Genomic DNA, 14,018 nt, shown 5'->3' on the forward strand with positions numbered 1-14,018 from the left:
ACTGACATGATTTTTATATCAGATTCGGGGAAGGTATATTTTCAGAACTCAAAGCTGACATGTTAGAAAAGCTATTTGAGATGATGATATCCCGAAAAGTGAAAAACTGTCCAACACCAAGCTATTTTCCTGACTTGATGGTCACAACTCAGTTCTGGCATTCTGGTTAGGAAATATAAATTCTGTCGACATTTTAAAATTCAAAAGCATGGGATGTAGCCTCAAATAATTATATGGGATGTTACCTCAGTTAATTAATGGGACATCTAGATATACCTATGGCAAGCGAATGGAACTTTCTCAGTACCTGCAATTTGGCAAGCTCGGCAAGTAGCTCTTCCTTGTTCACAACATTCACACCATCAAACCTGATCACAGATAGGATGAGAAAAGGGTACTTGTCAAATGCATCACAAAATTTGCTTTCGGAAGTCAAAATACTATTCATGAGTATGGGACTGCAGTAGGGGAATCTCAAGAATCCTTGACAGAAGGACTACTACACCTGAAAGTATATTCCAGTACCAAATATCTTGGCTAGAAAACTGAAATCATTCCAGTGCCAAATATCTTGTGGCTAAAAACTGAAACCAAAGGTAGCAAGTTACCTGAGATACCATTTCAGATGATGTATTTCGTCTTCAATATGGTCACGCTCATTCCTCAATAATTGAAGTTTCTACAGATGGATGTAGCAGAAATAGAGAAATCACTGAATCAAATCAATAATTCAGGAGGAAAGATGTAGCAGAAATAGAAAGATAATATCAAAAGATCAGCAGTCGCTTCCTCGAAGAATTTTACACCAATCAGAGCAGATCTGATCAATGTAGGAGAATAAAGGGTCTGAAAAGAATTCCTCAGGAGGTTTACATCCCAGGTCATGGGAGACAGACAACTGTATTTCATATTCTAACACATAAAGAAATCAACTAGATGGGAAGGATAATATGATATTTCCGGCATCATGCTGTAGACTTGCAAAGAAAGAGATCTTTGATTCCATCAGCAGACACTTCTGTAAGCAAATGACTGGAGGATCCTCTCCAAAATGTCCATCAGCATGACGCTTCTATAAGCAAATGACTGGAGGATCCTCTCCAAAATGCCCATCAGCGTGCACTTCGATAAGCAAATGACAGGAGGATCCTCTCCAAAATGTGAACATTCTTTACAACTTAAATGGCATTATTCCAGAAAGAGCGATTTTATGATGGTCTGCCATCTTTTTTTAATCTATCAAAAGATAATCGAGACTATTTATGCCAATACACTGCAGTGGTGCTCATAGAAGTTGTTTTAACTAAGGTATAAGGCACCCAGAAAACCAGAAGTGATATTTATACCTTCCGGGTATCCCTTAATGTCCAGAGAAGTTCAACTTCGTTCTCAAGCTCCGGAACAACAAGCATTGTTCTCCAACCTAGGAAACAAATGGCATGATCTTTAATCAGACTTCAAGAATATATACTATATATCAGATCTCAAGATGAAGATGCTTATCGTGACATGAATATGGGAGTATTATGATAGAACACCATATCTAGGTCGGCAAGCTAAACAGAGGATGGATAAAATTATAGGGTTAATTACACTTAGACCCACTCTGAAAATGCTAAATAACACTTCCCACAGAGAAGTTTGAATTACACTTACACGTCCTCCAAAAATTCTTGATTTGCACCTGACTCCTTTCCGTTTGGCTTTGGACGAAAAATAATGAAATAAGTAAAAAAAATTACGTAAATTTTTTATTTTGCCCCACGTTGAACATTCCTATGTATATTTTTGTACTTATAAAGGAATAAATATATAGTGTATATATATGGAGTAATGTTAACATCATTATATTTTTAAATTATATATAAAGACATTTAATGACGGGTAAAATTGTTTTTGCTAATGTCAGCACTTTTTTGTCCAATGCCTAACAAGAAGGGTCAGGTGTAAACTATGAATTTTTGCTACCTTAGGACAGTTAGAGTTACTGCCGTCTTTTAATGGGGTTTCCCTTCAAAGCAACTAACACTTCTCCTTCTGACCAGCACAGGGGGTGGGGGTGCTAAGTGTAATTTTGAAACTTCTTTGGCGGAAAGTGTAATTTCACATTTTGAGGGGGGTCTAAGTATTAACCGCAAAATTATTTTAAAACTTCACTTCCAACTAACTGACTGAGTTCTACATGTAGCAAGTCGCCTTCACATCCCACCATAAACAGTTTCAGTTGCCATTATATCACAATATGTGGTAGATCCGATTGATATAAAAATCAGTAAGAAATTAAGAATGAATTAATTAAAAACTAGATCTTAGAAGTTTAAGAAAAAAACAGTTGTCACACACCACTTGAATACAAATCTTGAGTTCGATAAAAGAACAATCACAACACTATTAAAAAATTGCCATCAAAATATCTAATTCTGAACCTTTTTTCCTCCTGTATAACATTCTAGACTAAATAAGCAAATATACTGGAGTCAGTATGAATAAGAAAAGCTAAAAAAGCATTACAGCAAAAATGAAAGTAACTGTGAAGACATACCTAGAACTTTTTTACTGCGCAAAATATCTCCATATATGTGATCTCCAACATAAAGCACCTAAAAAAGCAAATGTGAGTTGCCACAAGTTTCCGTCGAATCAAAACCACAACAAACCAAGGGCCCCAACACAAATATTTATTCTTCCCTCCACACACTATATCACAGTCCAGAAACAAATCTTTTACTTTATGCATAGCCCCTCAATAGTGATTCAAAGTTTATAATTTAGTCTTTGTGAAGCACATTGTGTTTAAATTTAAGTGGATTTAAGTCAATAATATGCTCGAAATTGCAGGAAATAATGAGCTCAGCTGCTAAAAATAGATTAGCATCTTTAAATTATCTAAAACTAAGTGTGACAAAAACAAAAGGGAAGAAGATTTGAACAACTTCCAGTATCAACCTCATTTGCCTCATAAAAAAAAGGAGGACCTCAAAATAAATCCAAGAACCTACCTCATAACAGTAACATCCACAGACCAGTGTCTTCGTAATATTAGCTAGTAACTTGGTCCATTTTCCAAAAAGTGGCACAATGCAGCCTCTTGCTTTCATCTATATACTTTAGTATTTCAAATTGTGCTCGTGTTGTGGATGGCATAGTCCACTATAAAATTTTTCCATGTGAAATGGATAAAAACCCAAAAAGGCTAGAAAGAAATAGACATCCCTACTTGAGGGCAAAGAATACCTGGGAGCTGGATTCTATAGACAGCAATTTATGCAGATGACCAACATTTCCTCCCTGAAAATGTAATTTCAGAAAGAGTATCAACCAAGTGAGTGAAATAGACTGAAAAACAACAATAAAAAAACTAAACCTTGTGTGATTCATCTCTTCTTTCACACAACATTATAAATATACATATAGATTCTGTACGATCTAGGCATACCTGGAAAACTTGGCAACTTTTGTCTAGGCTCTTCAATGGCAACCTTAGAGAAGAATCTACCTGGTTAATGAACAAGAAACAAAGTCAATAGACTTGCAAAGAAGCAGTGTCCACATCCCTTCTAAGACCATGAAAATGTAAACTAACCCGAGGCATAGGAGTTCCATTATCTGTATTAAGAAGCATACCCGACTCAGGATCAACTTCAAAAAGATTGGCACGGTTTTCATCATGGAAAAAACTTGGTTTAGCACTGTTCAGAATGAGTCGTAACATGTAATTATCAGAAGAATTGCACGCAGAATTGCCAGATTCAGTTGGCTCATTTATCAGTCACCAGGGAGTGCATGCAATTTTTTAGGGTAAAGCATGTAATGTGCACTTGAAACACATGATCAACCTTCCATCAAGAAGATCTCCTGATATAAAGTTCAAGAAAATCATTGAATCAAGTGGGTCATCCTGATTTGGACACTGCCACCTAACCACACAATGTTATCCGAGAAAAATATGAACAAATATCAACTTTCAGAATTTCACAAACTTTCATGCTGGTCAGTGAAGTTAGTGACCAATAAATAGGACAGTCGAAATATAGTTTTTGCTCACGGGAAATACTTCTAAATTTGGCTCAATGATAAACTAAGATGGAAAAAGTCAGCAAATGATCATTGTAATTTGTTGTCAGAAGACTTTCAAGATTCAAGAAAAGCTTAGGACCTGCCAGTAATAACAATATCGAAATACTTGAGCCAATCAAAGCTCAGAGCGGAGCAACCATCCACTTCTCTTGGTCCACATAGGAAGTTCATTACGATATTCGTATAGTCCCATAGGCTGCAGCAGAAACAAAAGTTATTAGTTAGCCTTCACAATAAAATGAAACGTATGGCAGCATCTGTTCTTTCGTGCATATTTATTACCGTTAACAGAGAACAGTTTCTGAAATTTAGAACATACAATCAGTGAAGATTATGCTCCACAAGTACCATGAGGAGAAATACAAGGAAGAAAAAGGGCAACTGCTGTCCATTACTTCAGAGGAAATTCAGTAATATTTGAAAAACTTAGAATGTTATTCATCAATATCTTCCATTTTCATTTCAATCAGTGAGCAAAACGTTATTCTATCACCCCAGATTTCCTACAATTGAAATCCATCATTAAGCTGCTGATGTTCAACTGATTTCTCAAATGTACCTTAGTCATCTATAGTGGGAGCAAGTGCAAGAGAGGGAGCCAGTCGGGAGGGCAAGAGCATTAAAATCAGTAATCTGTCGAGAGCAACAGCTCCTATAGTGATATTACATTATATGTGCAGTCAACATAAATACACACACATACACGCATATATGTATTAGTCCTAGGCCTATGAGTTTTGAAGTCTTGTTAGTCAAGTGCTAAGTTTGGTGAAATTCTGCTATTTGTTTGCATGTGTCAAGTTTGGATCTCTCTGCCTATAATCGTGAAGTCTTTTGCTTTAAAGAAAAGTTTACAAAACATTAGTCAAATTGAGAAAAACCCTAGCAGTTATTGCCTTCAACTGCAGACTCTTTTCTCTTTTCCTCTTTTCTTTTCATTTTCTTATTCATTTTAGTTTTTCATCAGTGCCTTCCACCTAGGGTGGGCGTTCGGATCGGGGTATTTCAAGTTCCGGCCCGACCCAATCGGGTCAGGGTTTTTCCTGGAATATTTTTTGTAAAAAAATCCGGGTATCAGATACCCGATTTTTAAAAGCCAGGTCGGATCTCGGGTAGTACCCCTCTGCCCTAGCTATCCGATTGGGTGTCCGGTATATAGAAAAATAATAATTATTTTTATTTTCATTTCTCCCCCTCTCAATCTTCTTCTTTCTAGTTCTTCTCGTTTATTCAAATCTAATTCTTCTTTCACTCCCAACAAAAATCCATCTTTCATGTTCTTCTTATTCTCACAATTTATATTTTGAACAAACCCTAAAATGTAGGTGAAATAAATTTATCAAACCCAAATGTTAGTGTTCAATATTAATTTTCTTATGTTTTTAGTTTTAGTCTATTTATTCACGCATTTCATTGTTTAGTTTAGTTGATTCAACTTAAATTTTTAGTTTTTACATTAAAATATTAATAATGTATAAACTTAAAACTAAATTTTTAATAAATAAAAAATAGAACAAAAGAAACAATTTCTTGAAACAAAGACAGAGGCTGTCGAAACAGCCTCTGTTTTGTCTTCAGCTCCTGATCTATTTTTTAAAATGTGTGCCTCTTTATTATATATATACACACACACATTTATATATATTTTAAAAAAAAGTCGGTACCCGACCCAAACCGTGCAAAACCTGACCCAACGCCCACCCTCACTTCCACCCATCTTTCTCAATTCCCTGTTCCTCTCTTCTGGAAGTATTTTCCTCCTCCAAGTATTGACCATGCTCCCCATAGCTGCCACCTTTCTCACAAAACAACGCACGGCCTTCCAGCATCACTGACTTCCAAACTCAACTCAACTCTCCACCAAATCTGAAGTACTACAACATAAACCTCTACTTAAATTTAATAAATACTGGACCAGCTGAAGACACCCTCTCACCCAGAGCGTGCTGGAATGCTCCGGAGGTCACACGTTAAAGGAAAATTATGTGACTTAGAGATGGAATAGAGGTTGGTTATACTTATCACGATAACTTTCCATACAAAATTTTTTGAACCATTTGCAACATAAATTTCATGATTACATGCATCATTTGACTTCTAATAATAAATAATTTTGCTGGGGGATTCATTACCTGTTAGTCACCAAAAATGTAGCCCGGCCAGAATCTCTAAGCATCTTTAGCATGGGAACAATTGAGGCATCCTCATTGATGTATCTGATAAGACGAGAAAAATTGGAAATATAAGATTTATGTTTAAAACAATGAGGGTCCTGTGTTAATATAAATCAACACTAAGTAAAGAAATAATTACTTGGCAATAATTCGGATTATTCTTAAATCATACAATGGGATTACTAATTAATATTCATTTGCAAAGTATGAGCACCTGCACATCTATATAAAATCACATAAGCGTTAACAAGGTTAACTTGAAAATAATTTACAAGAGGGTATATTGGCAGAATTTCGGACCTCTAGTTAAAACAGTTTGTACCTGTTAATTTGTAAATGATATTATAGCAACCAGCATATTTATAAGACCTAACTTGATTTAACCAAATGACAGCTAACAACAAGCTTTGTATTCATATAATTGGAACCACACTGATATGTATTTCAACAATCACGACCACATTTATAATACTTAGGCTTTCGCCATTCAGATTGATGCAGACCAATTTCAACAATATTTGGCATTTAATTCACTCAGCATTCAGAGAATTTATTGGCCTTTGCATCAGATGAAATATCAATGGTTATCATATAAAAAAGATATCAAAATATGGCAGCATCTACCCTTCATAAAACTCCCTATCTATAAAGGCTAACATCCATATTTAGTTTATTTATTAGCCACCAAGGTCATTTACATAAAAAAACCTAACATCATTTAGATAACCTTGCGTTGCAAGATCCATCTCAAACAAAGTAAATGCAAATTCTTTAGTAAACTAAAGATCATGATGCTAAAAACTTCAGATCATATCCTCTCTGAGAAGAATCTGCAGCCAAGTTACCATTTTCTTAAACTCTTCTTAAGTCATTTCTTTAAGTTAAATTAGTGAACCCAGAAATTATCCAAATGTAGATATGAAATGACGTCATACGAGGGATTAGCTCTGACACATCAATCGATTCATAACAAAAATGGTGACCCCAGGATCCAGTTCCGGAAATGCACTCTCGCCCGTCACTTGATCATTTGGTTTTGGACAATTGTAACATTATCATCATCCATGCTGGTGATACCATTCCAATTCAGTGATTAGGAAAATTTAATAAGGTAGATATGGATTTCAACTTGTGGCATCTGTCAAGATCATAGTGACAATAGTAGCATTCTATATTTGGTCAGGATCATATGTAATATCAATCAGCGAGTAATATGTCACTGGACATTCAAAATGACTTGGTGAAAAGCAGCATCACTCATGATAACTCAATTTAACAAAATGTAGTAGTGATGCCGGTATACATGTTATGACAATATGAGTTTGTTTGCTTAACAAATTTGGAAGCAATTTTGTTATCAACAAAGGAAAAAATAGAAACTAATAGTTTAATCAAAAGTGCAAATTTTCTTAAAGTGAGGAGGAGGTTGTCATATGGCATGTTAAGAAGCTAGATAGATAAAGCTCAGATTCCACATAAGGTACGGATGATAGTGGTTTTTAGTTCTGCACAAGATATTTGCACAAAAAGGAGATAGATGGCAGCAAAATTGCTGCAGGTGTTAAATTTTGTCTGGAGTTCACCAATGTTGTGTCATCCTTGGAGTCTCTGTGGTCAACAATGTCAACAAAATTGTAATATAGATCACATAAAGGTCTAGGTCCGTTTAAATTCTGAAAGATAACTAAGTTGACTCCTTTAAGGAGATGTGCAATAGAGTGGTCCGTCATAAAGGCTACAACAGGTGATGTTTGATAGTAGCATCAGCTTGTAAACCATAGGAAAAACACACAAGAACACCTTGTGGCTTATAAGATGTACTAAAGATACTAGCAAATTGGTCCAAATATATTGGCAGTACACTACTCTGCATTTTCAAACAATTGCTTGATTTTTCAATACCTTTTAGGATCTTTTGCAACCATCTTCTTTAATGTCCCATCACGATGGCACAAATCAACTGCAGCTCGGACATCTTTATACATACGAGAGTAGCTGCAAAATCATTATGTGGCAAGGATAAGAATATGATCGACTTCAAATAGAATAGCTAACTGAATGAAAGTTAAAGTCATATGCTCATGTTCAACATAGCCAATAGCTAAGTTTAGTTAGATAGTTTCTTCTCTTCAATATAATTTTTCTATCCATGGTTCCAGCATGTATTCAGAATGTGATACCGATACCAGAAATGGCCACACAAAAAAAAGTATTTTGGAATCAATGACATGAAGTTAATGATCTTGTACATTTTAAAGCACAGTTTTTATGTTAGCTCAAAACTTCCTTCCATATTTCATGCGTAAATACGAAAGTCAACACATTTGTGTATAACTTGTGGCTATGACTACACATCAATGATATATATGTTTACTTATCTGATTGCCATTATTTGCAGAAATTGTTTACTCAAAAAGTGTTTTATCCTCGTGATACAACAATATAACCAATTTATGCTAATATTAAAGCATAACTTGTAGGGGGCAGAAGTTTGACAGTATAAAACAGGCTAGAAGTAAGCACTTGCTCGGGAAATCTTTTTCTACAAAAGCAGTTTAAATGCAAAGAAGCAAATGTAAGAACTTGAAAGGAATAATCCACAACTAATTATTATATCAACTAAAAGTGGAAATAGAAGTAGAAGGACCGTTAATGTCATATATTTAACTACTGCTTCATTCATTAGTACAGGTAACGTGTACACTCTTTTTTATTATAAGAAATTATGTCACTCAGACTCTTCAAATTACTTCAAGGTAACTATCCTATTTACATTATATAACTACATCCAATCCCATCTTTGGAACTTCAAATGTATATGACCCCTTAAAACCCATGGCCAATACCTCATAACATTCTAGATAGCAAGGTTCTTTCAATCATAAGGCCACACTACGGTCTTCTACTCTTATCTCTACAGAGGAAAAGATTCTGAAGTTTGACTGCTCAATCTAACATGAACGTAAAGTTAATCACAGGAAAAGCATTGGTAAGATTCATCTTTGTTTACCTTCATAGGTACGAGTAAAATTAAAAAATGAAATGCTTAGGTTTCACTTCTAACATTCACCTCCGATCAAAAACCCCTAGGAGGACGTCTAATTGTATAAAAATGCCACACAACATCATATTCATAAATAAAAAAAAGACTAGATTTTCAAAATGCTAGTGGTTGGGTAACAATGCTACATTACTTATATTAAAAGAAAAGCACACCTTTTAGAAATAAGACCCCCCCTGCTGGTGGTAAAGGATGATCATGACCAAACAAAAGTACATTAGACATGGGGAAGGAAATTTTCAAAATGTCTTAACCATTCATAAAAAGTTCAGTAACTGTCAGAGATGGAGTATTAGTTCAAAATTACTAATCTTGATCTAACAACAAAAAGAAATGCCATAAGGTTAAACACATTCACAAAATATATTGTGTTTTTTCTCCAGAAGATAGAATATTACAGCATTGTTTGATTGAGAGAAGCAAGAAAACTAGATATATAACAGATGCTTGGGACAAAAGTTTGCACCAATACTCTTACTCCCGCTGAAACTGTACACGGACTGTTGTCATCAAAGTCAACAGATTGTGCAAACAAGAATGCAATTTGTTACAGCAATGTATGATCAAGAGAAGCAAGGGAACTAGCTACTATTACTAGTGCTTAAGATAAAAATCATTAGTACTTCTCTTACTCTGCTGGAATTTTTCCTGGATTGTTGTCCTTGAAGTCAACCAGTTGTGCAAATAAGTAAGCTTCAGCCAGAGAGAAAAGGGTATCAATTAGAGCATATTCAGGCTCATCGAATGAATCACGGATCAATGTACTCCCATATGTGGCAACTTTATCTTCCTTGGACAGCTCTCTGAATCCATGATAAGCCACCTTTACATACTTGTGCCGATCCATCTGCAATTTATAGAACCAAAGTACAAATTTACAGATGAAACTAGAATCTAAGGAGAAAGACATAAATGACAGAAAAATTTCTGAAATAATATTGATAGCACGGTCATACTGAGCAACACAAACCTTCAATATATTGCCTCTCTTTTTATCTAGAACTAGTCCTCTGACCATGTAAGTCCAGTCAAACGACCATTCCAGCAACTACACGAAGTCAGTTGAGTTAAAATGCCAAACATCCAAAGATCAAAAGCAAAAGCAACTAACACAGAGGGCTGCAAGGATTCTCACAAATGACAATAGAAGTCCTTTCAAATTTTATTTTGTTTGTATTCCTTATATCAGCTTGAGGGCTGCAGTGGGGGCTGGGGACAATAGATTCAACTCCCCAAAGGTGCAACTATGAATAATTTTTCAGTCACTTAACCCATGGATGTGAATGATTAATAATGTTACTGAATTCAATTGCTTTTATTTTCAAACAACTTCTGCCAGGAATGTGTACGACCAATCAGAAGACAAGAAGACAAACCTCTATAGGGTACCCCAAATCATTAACCAGCTTTTTGACGGTCCCTTCATAGGCAAGCGATTCAAACGTCTCTGGTTTGTATTGTGCCAAAGTATAATCCATATCAAATCCAACGGCAACAATGTTCCTCATGTTTAGAGATCTATTGCAGAAGATTTGTTTTCCTATATCAATCTTTCGTCCTCCTTCTGGAGATGACCATACACACAGACTTTTATCACCCTCACTGGAGCTAGTCTTCTCGAACTGCATTGTTTTGCTATCCATAATATTACTGGTGTAAAGTTGATTATCGCTTGAATCTGTTTAAGAAAAAGAAAGCATACTGCAAGTAAAAATGGTGCCGAAACCACGCCACTCACACCACAAATATATCTACACAAATAGAAATAAATCAGCCAAAGTATCCAATTTACTGGTACTCCAAAAATAAATAAATTAGACAAACCAGCACCAGCTGTACCGGTAAAGTCAACTGTTCTGTAATGATGCAAGTACATATATGCTGCCCACTTATTTCATATGTTTCCAAAAGCAGTTCTTACAAGAGATCTTATCAACTAATTAATTCATTGCTGCTATAGCAACCAGCAACCATAAATGAATTCATATATTTCCAAGAGAATATCACATTCAAAGAACCTTCCAGTAATTATCTAATACGAGCATATGTGGCATACTCCCATTTCTGTGCACAATCACTTTAACTATTTTTAAAACATTATATTATTTTAAAAATATATTAATTAGATTAATGAAATAGTAAAAAGTATAAAAAAATGAGAAAATAATGAGAGAAGAAAAATAGATGTGGAAATTGAGGAAAGAGAAAATTGAAAGTTAAGAAGAGAAAGAAAAATGAAAAGTTGAGAAAAAGAAAAAAAAATAAATATTAAAAAAATAAAAATTAGCATACTGAAAAGATTGAAGACACCAATAGGGTGCTCTTCAATTATAAATAGTACAAGTGTCCGCAAATTACCCAACCAGTGGGAAAGTAATTAATAAAGCATTAAATTTCAAATCAAGCAACAAAGAGAAAATCTTAAGAGGTTTACATGTCATGAAAAAGAATTTGGCAATAAATAAAGAAACACACGAGGAGTTTCTTTATCTTTCCATATTCCCTCCCCTTCACGCTGGTATTGAATGAAACCAGAGACAGTTACATCTGTTGTGGTTTCTATTAGTAGCAACACATATTTCATTGTTTAAGAGTAAGGAGTAATAACTGCAGGCAGAGGTAAAAGGGCAGACAAACAGAAAACAAAGGATTAATACAAACAGCCAAAATGAGTAGCATCTTACCTTAGTAGTCAAAATCCACTACCCAAATGTTAATTTCCCAGTCTCTAAACATATATAGCAAGATATACTAATGCTAGCCTAGATTTCATTAAAGTAATTTCGAATAATATCAGTTGGATTCCTCATATTATTTATAACCTCAAATGCTAGCCCCAGCTTCCTACGAGTCCCATTGTTAAACTATTTATAAAGATTCTCCTAAATGCACTAGAGCTTGAAGAAGAACTGGCCTGATGAAGAGGAGAAAGCATCCCTTTAAAGTGGAAGAAAGGAGTGGAAGCTGGCTTATCTAATATTATAGCTGAAGGATGACACATTCTAGAAGCAGTTATTGTAGTCTCGACCAAAACTATGTTCACTTCCTAACCTTCATCAGCTTTCGGGTGCATTCTTCTTACCAAACACAAGTGCAATTTCATAAATTACAGCTCGTCCTAGACTACACCACATAGAAACTCGATCATCACACAAATTATACTCATCCAGCAGAAAAAGAACACATGAATTCTTCAACTTTGGAAAGAAATTATGAAATGAATTTAACTCCTTCAGTGCAAAATGTCAAAAATAAGGCATAGGAGTTCAAAAGACCATGGACAATCCCCAGAATGAATTTGACTCCCAGCCATTAGTATTATTTTACTTCTTAAGGTCTTTATCACCAACAGAACTTGTTGGCCTCTCTCTCTCTCTCTCTCTCTCTCTCTCTCTCTCAACTCAACCATGCAACTACTCCATCCTAATTCACAATGGAAATACCAAGATAGAATCAATCATGCATGTTGAAATTCAAGGAAGCAGGATGGCATGCAAAGCAGAATTTCATCAAAACAGTAGAATTATAAAAAATAAAAAATAAAAAAGAAGATTTATTTTCACTCCACTCACTAGAAGTCATAAACCCCCAACTCAAAAATCCAACAAAAAACAAAAACAAATAGAAGGGGGCGCACACTCAAGATCAACCGAACAAAGACAAACCTCTGCTGCAATCCACCTTCCTTCTACCCGGAACCTGATCAGAGATCGACGAAGAAAAACACCGGGAATGAAAATGCAAAATTCTCGAAGAAAGTGAGGTTGAGGAGGTGGATGGGGAGGGCGAGGAAAACAAGGAGACGCAAAGTGAAAGTGAGCGCCCTTTGGCGATACGCATCTTCGAATTATATAGCCATTTCCCAGTAAGCCGAGGAATATCAAGCGGCAGGACTAATTGCAACCCACGAATCGAACCCGATACGCCTTGTTTCTGCAGACACTCCAACAGAGGCATTAAATATAGAGATTCACCTCAAAATTCGTTCTCTGCTCAGCCCTCGCCCACCAATTCGTAATTTTATTCGAAAGAGCGGGGAATCTCCCGTATCCCATTCAGTTAGGAGGAACCAAATTCGAATTCCCACCAGCTAGAGAATGGGTTCGCGCCACGTGTCGCCGGAGCGCGGCGTTGCTGACGTTGGTGGCATGGTGAATGTGCGCTGTTGAGGTGGTGTTGGTTGTGGATTCTTGGCTTTTATTTAGTATTTTTTATTTATTTATTTATTTATGGAGAACTTATTCTGCGCTCATATTTGGAGTAGTAACGGAAAAACTGACAGTTTGGGATATGGAGATGAAGAAGAAGAAAAGTGAGGAAGACGCCACCGGCGCATTCTAGCCCAAGTGGAGTGGGGTAGTAGATGGGGACTACACCCAACTTTCCTGCCTGGAAATATATTTTCAATTTATTTTATTTCTTTAGAAATAAAAATATTTTTTTTAAGGTCACAAATTTACTAATTTTATCTTTCTTCTTTTCTTTTAATTTAATTTTTCTGCTTTATCCACGTTTATTCCTTTCACGATTCCAGAATATATTCGTCACTTGTACAAACGTTAATAAAAATTACTTATATTCCTGATTGATGAGAATTTTTATTAGTAAATTTTTTAAAAAATTTTATGTCCAAAATTATTTTGGTATAATATTAATTTATTTATTTATTAATATAAATTAAAATTTTTAATTAGTAAAATTATAAA

At 35.2% G+C, this 14,018-nt stretch overlaps 1 protein-coding gene across 1 annotated transcript in view; it reads right to left on the bottom strand.

The window, feature by feature from the left end:
- LOC105166137 (5'-nucleotidase domain-containing protein 4) overlaps positions 1-13,683 on the bottom strand; it is a gene marked incomplete in the record, with an annotated part of 14,393 nt that extends 710 nt beyond the window's left edge. The window contains 14 exon segments of the mRNA XM_011085377.2: positions 308-368; positions 609-679; positions 1,347-1,423; positions 2,543-2,600; positions 3,235-3,288; positions 3,437-3,496; positions 3,584-3,689; positions 4,157-4,273; positions 6,210-6,293; positions 8,154-8,246; positions 9,945-10,159; positions 10,283-10,360; positions 10,689-10,990; positions 12,978-13,683. Of these exon segments, the coding sequence (XP_011083679.1) occupies positions 308-368; positions 609-679; positions 1,347-1,423; positions 2,543-2,600; positions 3,235-3,288; positions 3,437-3,496; positions 3,584-3,689; positions 4,157-4,273; positions 6,210-6,293; positions 8,154-8,246; positions 9,945-10,159; positions 10,283-10,360; positions 10,689-10,990; positions 12,978-13,269 (1,668 nt within the window).

Source organism: Sesamum indicum, linkage group LG7, assembly GCF_000512975.1.
Source record: "Sesamum indicum cultivar Zhongzhi No. 13 linkage group LG7, S_indicum_v1.0, whole genome shotgun sequence".
In the NCBI taxonomy this organism is placed as follows: domain Eukaryota; kingdom Viridiplantae; phylum Streptophyta; class Magnoliopsida; order Lamiales; family Pedaliaceae; genus Sesamum; species Sesamum indicum.